Source organism: Peromyscus eremicus, chromosome 3 (genome assembly GCF_949786415.1).
Source record: "Peromyscus eremicus chromosome 3, PerEre_H2_v1, whole genome shotgun sequence".
Taxonomy (NCBI): Eukaryota; Metazoa; Chordata; class Mammalia; order Rodentia; family Cricetidae; genus Peromyscus; species Peromyscus eremicus.
Genome location: NC_081418.1, coordinates 81,804,023 through 81,813,119, shown reverse-complemented (window position 1 = coordinate 81,813,119; position 9,097 = coordinate 81,804,023). Strand labels below are relative to the sequence as shown.

Genomic DNA, 9,097 nt, shown 5'->3' with positions numbered 1-9,097 from the left:
AAGCCTGGGACTTGCTTACACTCTGAGCTTGTTCCATAATGAACAGTGCCTGTTCCAGGTGGAACAGGATAAAGCAAGTATGTACTGAAGTGAAAATAAGATGCTATTTGAAGAACACAAAACAGACATTGTCACTATGGCTGTCAGACCTCAACATGTCCTTGGTAGTAAAATTTTAACATCACTCCTTTTATAGAGACACCTGCAGCCCTTGGGACCTTGCTAAATTACTGATGTGAATCAGCCCTGGAAATGCACCCAACCCTGCTCAGTCCCTGGAGATTTGCATATGTACAGAGTACAGCCCACTGCCACCACAATTTTTTTATAGGCTTTTCATACCCTATGCTAGAGTCAGCTGGAATCAGACAGGACACATCATGACCATGGGGGACTACACTCAGCTCTTGTGGCTGCTGCTGCTCTGGAGCACAAGTAAGGAAGGATGAAATTGGGGATTTACTTCAGGCACTGTGGTCAGTACTGCTGGTTCTTTGTGTGGTATTCCTGTGATATATGTGTAACATAACACATTTGCTATGTTTCTATTCTCAGGTGTAATTTGTGACATCCAGATGACAGAATCCCCATCATTACTCTCTACGTCTCTAGGAGACCAAGTTACCATCAACTGCAGGGCCACTAAGAACATTAACAAGAATTTAGCTTGGGTTCAACAGAAACCAGGGAAATCTCCTATGATATTAATCAATTACGCATCCAATTTGCTAACTGGGGTTCCAGCAAAGTTCAGTGGGAGTGGATCTGGCACAGATTATTCCCTCACTATCAACAACCTGGAGTCTGAAGATATTGCAACATATTATTGTCTACAGTATTCTGAGCGTCCTCCCACAGTGATACAAGTCATAACAAAAACCCCCAGGGAAGCTAAAATGTGAGGTTTACATTGCATCTCTAACTACTAAGAACATTTACTGGATGTATTCATACTTCAAAGTTGTTCAAAATCAACAGCACAGATGTAATTCTGCCTCTTCTTGGATTCTTTAAATTCAGAGATGACTGCACCTTAATTGGCTGAGTTATACCAGTTGAGATTAATATGCCAAAATAGAAGTTCCTACAGATAATAAAATCAGGGAATTATACTTTGGGAAATTAAACTACATTACAGGAATAAAAAAATGGAACAAGTAGTCACAGAGGTGAATAATATTAATAGAGAATATTCTGTTGTTTTCCTATAAGTCAGAATTTACCTGCTAATGAAAACATGAACTACCATCCTGAGACATACCCCAATAGCTCAAAGTGAAGGGGCTGATGCCCCATCTGAAATACCACAGTAGTAATTTCACAGTCCTCACCCCAATCCATGCATCTGTCTGCATGAGTTGGTGAATTGTACTTTTTCCCTCATATTTGACAAGGTGAGTAGGACTCGTTCAGTATAGTTCTAGAAAGCAACCACAATATCTGTATCACAGATATTGTTCAAGATGCAAATTAGTGCCCTGCCTTCTAGAAAATTTTGTACAGCAATAAAAGGGCAGAGATGAATAAATATGATATAAAAAGGAAATGAATGATTCAAAGAAATATTTGCAGATGATGTGTTTCTATGCATAAGAGACCCTAAAGAGTCTACCTTGAAACTCGTAAACCTAACAAAAACTCTCAGCACCTTGGGAGGACACAAAGTTAACAAAATTGTAGCCTTTCTTCACACTTACAACACACAGATTTAGAGAGAAACCAAGGAAACAAATAGATCCTCAGCAGCCTCAAAACTTGCTTTCGAGTGCTGGGGAGGTGGTTCAGCATGTAAAAGCATGGGTGTCTTTTGCAATAACTTGGATTCCATTCCTGGCCATGCACATATTAATTCATAACTATTTCTAACTCTATTCTCATAAAACCCCACACCTACATAAAGAGGTATGGGTAATTACTGATTGCTGAGAGACAGAAAATAAGTCTTTTCCAAAGATGAGCCCCATAATTAGTTTACCAGTACCAAGTGCTGAGCCTTAAAAATATATACATATGAGTAGCAATAAATGGACTCAGTGGGTATATTTACATTCATACACACACACTTCTGATCTCTTTGGGCATCAGTTTCACACATGGTTTAAGTACATACATGCAGGTAAAACACTCATACACATGAAATTAAATTAAATTTTAAAATCTTAAAAAATGAAATAAAAAATAAATTTTCTTGGAATATACACAGTCAAATAGAAAAAGTTATGTATGTTACTTTTCTATAGCTCTGTTAAATCACCATGACAACAAAAGTAATAATTTATTGGAGCTTATGGTTACAGAGGTTTAGAATCCATGATGATATATCAAAGCCATGGTGGCAGGAGCAGGAAACAGAACACAAACTCAAATAAGCCCAACCCATGGACATACTTCCTCCAGCAAGGCCATACCTCTTAAGCTTCCCCAAACAATACTATCTACTGAGCACCAAGTATTCAAATATCTGAGCCTATGGAGCATATTTTCATTCAAACCACAATGAAACTTTATATGAAAACTTTAAGATTCTGAATTTTAGTATTTTAGAATTTAAAATACTAGAAAATAGAAATACCTCTTATATATATTGACTCCTGGAAGTGATGTTTCTGTCTGAATGAATGGAGTATCCACTCCAATGTGGTACCCACTTGGATCCCAAACATCATTAGAACTGGAACAGGAGGGTCAGAGTTCCTGCCCATTTCATAGGAATTCTAGAAATGGCAAATTGACTTTGAACAAATATTTTCATTAAATATATAGTGTGGGGGTGGGTTCTATCTTTGAAATCATGTAGGAAAAGATAGTTAACACTGCATTCCTAGAAAAATGGTATTTCATGGAGGCCTAAGAAGATGCACACTTTAACAACTCTTGCTTTCTAAACTGCTAGTTGACTTCCCATCTCAGTGCTTCTGAAAAAGACAGGTACCACAGGTCTTGGCCTCTGCCTAGGTGGTACACCAGTTGTACTTTCACAGCCTCTGGATCATCTTATTGTTCTCATCTAGCATTATCACTAAGCACTTGGACTAGAACATGATCACCTCTTCTGATAAAATGTAGCCAATTCTCCACTTCCAGGGTATCTCTGGAAGATTTAAGTTATGGTCCCCATAACCAATTTCCAGGAAGCCTGGTGACAAATACCCACTAGGGTGTTCTCCTCATCTTTTTTGCATCATTGCATATATAGGAATTAAGATTCTAAACAAGACAATAGTAGCCAAAATTTCATATCTTTTCATTACATTTGTATTGTGTGTAAATGTGTATACATGGCATGTGCATTTGGGAGACTGTGTCGTGGCACACAATGGAGGTCAGAAGACAACCGTGTGGCACCCATTCTTTCTCTTCACTCTTATGTGGCATCTGGACATCAAAGTCAGATCATCAGACTTGTGCAGCAGGCAGGTTTGCCTGCTGAGCCTTCTCATACGCTCCAGATGTCATCAAATCATAGGGATTTACTATGAATGATCCTTTACCTCTTTATACACAGTGTGATTTTCTCTGCTTTTATTTTACTTTACATATTTTCTAGGATGTATTTCTGTGCGGCATTAGGAAGTAGAATGCTGAGATTACAGACAGTCAGGGCATGGGTTTTATCATTTCTTTCTGACCAGTTATCCCAATTTCCAAGGGTAGTAGTAACAAATTTCAAAAAGAGAGTATGATTTAAAATGGTATCAGTGATGCAAGTTTTAAGAAGACTGGATGCTATAACTCTAAAACCAGTTTCCATGAACTGACATCCCACCAAAGTTTTGAGAACTCTGCCCTTTGTCTTTTCCATCTTGTCAAGACTGTAGCTTCTGGAAATAATGGGGAGGAAAGAGAGTTGGGATGCCTGTCAGCCTCCCTGACCTTTTCTACCAAAACCTTCCACTGGCCTTTATGTATAAAGGTGTCAGTAATTGCAGACTCCAACAGCTCAGCCTATAGATTTTATGATTCTGCAGCACACTGTAGAATCTAGGCAGTGTATATATGTCCAAGACATCAAAATCCACACAGGCTTTTAATTCATGAAGTTGAAATTACATAATATTGTTTTCATGGTAAATGATTTCATGCTTTATGGAATGTACAGATAATAAAAGACTTATCAGCACATACTCTGACAGCAAGGAATTCCACATAGCCCTGCACCAAGACAAAGACTGTGAGGTGCTGTTCTTTCTGTCAGCTGCAACTATATCAAAGAACTGCATTAGATTGTTCACACTGCTCAACCCTGTACTCAGAGAAGCATACACAGATGTCTAGTACTATAAACATTACAGCAAGTGACCAGCAGAGGCAGACAAGATAAACAGAGTATGGATTGGAGTCCTGATCTACTTTCCTGACACTGTATTTAAAAGGAAAGAGCTCAGGATCATTTACATAAGATGCAAACACATAGAAAAACTTGTTTATGGCAGAATAACCTCACAATGAAAAATGTCTCTCTCTTAGACTATAGAAAACATTTCATGTATGTATATATTTATATATGTCCATCACATCAATTCTTCATACTTGGACTTGTATGTCATACACATGCAATGAAGATGTGCAATAGGATATTTATTAGTAATAGATTATGCAAATGAAGTTTTACATTTATATTCTTAGGGAATTTTTTTCTCCAACTTTTATCTTGCTTTAGAGAAGGCCATTAAGGTTCAATTATAAAGGACAAGGATTTATTACATTTACTTTCTTTTGTTTTGCTCATTCTTATAAAAGTTCATGTGTTTGTTCTCGTTCAAACTAGCCTTAAAGTCCTTGATAAGGCAAAGCCTTGAGCACTAATACTACTAGGTCAGACATTAAGTTCTACTCTAGAATAGTCTGGAAGAAGCCAAGCAGGTTGCCTGTTCTCCTCCCAAATGTAGACCGGAACACACAACTTCATAAACCTGGGGTCTGTGGTGCTGTCTTGCAGGCCTGGGTCTTACAGATTGTATTTGTCTCCATTCACAGATCTAACCTTTCACAATGTAGTCCATCTCCCCTCAGCTATAGGCGGCACAGATTGCATCCATTTTATTACAAATATAGGAGACATTTTATGTCATTTCAGTTTTAACAGTGGGCTTTTCCCTCTCCTTGGTACTTTTCACAGAATTGTACCAACCATAGAATTTGCATATTACTCACTGGGGAGGACCTCTCCTTGCAAGTCCAACAGAAAAGCTAGCTCTTCTTTCTGCCTTGACTACTAAGGACTCTTCATATCAAGTTCTCAGAATGAGGTGCCCTGCTCAGCTCCTGGGGCTGCTTTTGTTCTGGATCCCTGATAAGGAGAGAAACAAAGATTAAGAAGGAAAATGCAGAGGGATAGAGATTTCTAGGGCCTTGTTGATGCAGGTATATGTGCTGTCCATGTGTGAGACTGCCAGTTTTATTCTCCAGGAATGGGCTTGTTAGGTTTAGAGACTGAAGGGAGGAGAACCTGTGCTCTTGTGACAACTCTGACATGTATGAAAGCAGAAAGTAGAGGTGATTTTTAGAGAGTCTCTGTGCTCTTTCTAAATAGGTATTCTGTATAGAATTTTTAAGAATATAAATGAACACAACAAGTAGGATGTAAATAATCTTTAAAAAATATAATGTTTTTTCATAACCTTTCATTTCTCTTATTTCAGGAGCCAGTGGGGATATTGTTTTTTATTTATTTATTTATTTATTTATTATTTTATAATTTAATTTAATTTTACATATCAACCACAGATTCCCCTGAGGATTGAGTTCAACCTGGTAGGTTCAGTCCAGGCAGGTCCAGTCCCCTCCTCCCAGGCTGAGCCAAGTGTCCCTGTATAAGCCCCAGGTTTCAAACCGCCAACTCATGCACTGAGTACAGGACCCGGTCCCACTGCCTGGATGCCTCCCACAGCTGAAAACTCCATATCTGTTACTTCTGGAGAGTCAGTTTCCATCTCCTGCAGGCCTAGTAAGAGTCTCCTACATAATAATGGTGTCACTTTCTTGAATTGGTACCTGCAGAGACCAGGCTAGTCTCCAAAAACTCTGATCTATTGGGGGTCCAACCGTTTTACCGGAGTCCCAGACAGGTTCAGTGGCAGTGGTTCAGGAACAGATTTCACACTGAAAATCAGTAGAGTAGAGGCTGAAGATATGGTTGTTTACTACTGTCAGCAACTTGTAGAGTTTCCTCCCACAGTGGTACAGACCTGAACACAAACCTCTCTGTTGGAGACTTCCCCATTTCTGCCTTCACTATTGATTTTAATATGGATAAAATAATTTACTTCATTTGCTAAAAAACAAAGCAAAACAAACAAAAGAAGGAAAATTAACAGCCCCATTTCTCCTATTACTCAGCTCCCTGACCTGTTGCCTCACAGGCCTTAAAATTTCATCTTGGAGTGAACTTTTTGTTTTGGTTTTTCGAGACAAGGTTTCTCTGTGTAGCTTGGTGCCTTTCCTGGAACTCACTTGGTAGCCCAGGCTGGCCTCAAACTCACAGAGATCTGCCTGGCTCTGCCTCCCGAGTGCTGGGATTAAAGACATGCGCCACCACCACCTGGCTTGGAGTGACCTCTTACTTTGACCGACCCACACAACATAGAACACTCAGACACTCATTAATTTTGCTTATGTCTTGCCCTTTATTTGCATTTTAACCTTCTGTGAGAATCTGAGAGTTGGATTTCTATGTCATAATACTCCCTAATTGTTAGGATATAATTGAATCCAAAATTGGTATTGCAGTTCACCATGTGCGAAGTGATGGCCTGGGCTCAGCTCAGGCAGGCCTCTGAGTTGGCAAATCAAAGGATTGCTACTGAGTAAATACAAACCTAAGCTCAGCATTCCTCAGAAATCTGGTGAAGTGGGTTTCTGTTTGTTAGGAAAGGCACTATTTCCGTTATCTCCTCTCAGTGTTCAACTACTTTAGGCATAGAGAATATAGTTCCTGATATATCCAAACAGTCTGCAAAAGATCAAAGTCCCATGCTACCTGCAAGGCTGCTTTGGCCTGTAACCAAAAACCCACTGCTGCCTGCCTGCCCCCAATAAAAGGGGCAACACTTTTCTCTGAGGCAGTCGTGCAAAGAGCTGCGCTGGGAAACAAACAAACAAACAAAAAAACTGCACTTGCTTTCTAGGGTTTCCATTATCACCTCTCTCTATTTTCAATAATTTTTATTTGTGTCTGGGCCAGGTACGTACACATGAATACAAGTACCCAAGGAAGATAGACATGTCTGTGCCAGATCTGCTGGCATGAAAGGTACAGTTTTGGAATGCCTAGTATGAGATCTGGGAACCAAATTTGGGTCCCCTCCAAGAACAGTATCTGTTCTTAACTACTTAATCTTTTATCCTGCTCCACTATTATGTATCCTTTTAACTGATGTGCATTAAGGGAAGGTTGTTGAGTCTAGCTTCTTAGGGCTGTCGTGTCCCAAGATATCATTCTAAAAACTCTAGTAATAGTTGGGGAAGCACATACTCAATGACTAAGTAAAGAATGCCAACAGAACTGTTTGTACACAGATTTACTTCTGCTCATGCAGTTGCTATAAGCTGAGGAAGAAGAGGAGCAGCAACTGGAAGACCTACTTGGTAAAGAAATAAAGTCAAAGGTTTCTAGCACGACAATTAGGGTGTTTGGTCATCCCATCACCAGAGTAGGTCAATTTGGACTGTCTCTCGACCATTGCCAGCAGTCTGTTGTGGGGGTATCTTTGTGGATTTCTGTGGGCCTCTCTAGCACTTTGTTTCTTCCTATTCTCATGTGGTCTTCATTTACCATGGTCTCCTATTCCTTGTTCTCCCTCTCTGTTGTTGATCCAGCTGGAATCTCCCATTCACCCAAGCTCTCTTTCCCTCGACCCTCGCCCTTCACTACCCCCACTCCTGTCCAGGCTGTTCATGTAGATCTCATTCCATTTCTCTGTCATTGGGCGATCTCATGACTAGGCCCCAGGTGGATCTCTGGGAGTCCAATTAGCGAGAATGAGGAGAGTTTATATGAGAGAGAATTGTTGAGACCAAGGTCGGATAAAGCACAGAGACAAATAGCCAAACAAATGGAAACACATGAAATATGAACCAATGGCTGAGGGGTCACCAACTGGATCAGGCCCTCTGAGTGGGTGAGACAGTTGATTGGCCTGATCTGTTTGGGAGGCATCCAGGCAGTGGCACTGGGTCCTGTGCTCATTGCATGAGTCGGCTATTTGAAACCTGGGGCCTATGCAGGGTCGCTTGGCTCGGCCTGGGAGGAGGGGACTGGACCTGCCTGGACTGAGTCCACCAGGTTGATCTCAGTCTGTGGGGAAGGCTTTGCCCTGGAGGAGATTGGAATGGGAGGCGGGCTGGGGGGAAGGTGAGGGGGGCGTGAGGGGGGAGAACAAGGGAATCTGTGCCTGTATGTAGAACTTAATTGTATTGCAAAATAAAAATAAAAAAAAAAAACAGCAATCCCAGAAGCAGAATCCAAAGAAGATAAGTGACCATTGCAGAAGTCATGGAGAGAAAGAGAAAAACCAGAAAAGAAAAATATCGGGCCAAAGCACAGCTCAGGAATGGGAAAGGAAATCGGAGAATGGCTGACCATCAGTGAAGAAGAAACTCCATGAGGCTGATAAACAGGAAAGAAAGATGATGTCAAAAATAAGGAGTGTAAAGGGAAATATAAAGAGAAGCACAAGGCATGCTTGTGTTGGCTTTTACATTTGTATCAAGACCTAGTGAACCAGCTATCGAAGCACCTTTCCCTATAACAGAAAGATGCCTCCCTAACATTCTCCATAGTAAAGTGAAAAAGAAATGTATGTACCATGTGCTGCCATATCCCATATAGAAGGCATGATGACTCTTCATCCAGGGTATCTCATATTACCTCATGCTCTGCTAGTAGTCTCAAAAACATATTGTGATTACTGCTCAGCTGATTCTGATCTGAATCAAAGAATCTTTCTAGATGCTGTGGAGATAATCTGCAAGGATAAGGGAAAAAACCAAGGTGTCCCATCTCCCAGAGAATTAAGTAAGTATCCAACTTCTAGGAAAAGCAAAATTATTCCAAAAGTCCTAGACTAGTCAATAACATTGCCAACAGTATGACAAA

The 9,097-nt window shown here is 40.3% G+C and overlaps 1 gene segment (V, D, J or C); it reads left to right on the top strand.

Annotated features, from left to right (window-relative positions):
* The first annotated feature begins 386 nt into the window (after positions 1-386).
* Positions 387-902, top strand: LOC131906353 (immunoglobulin kappa variable 1-27-like). The segment is given in 2 exon segments: positions 387-435; positions 556-902. Coding segments are annotated over 2 exon segments (396 nt in total).
* The last annotated feature ends 8,195 nt before the right edge of the window (positions 903-9,097 follow it).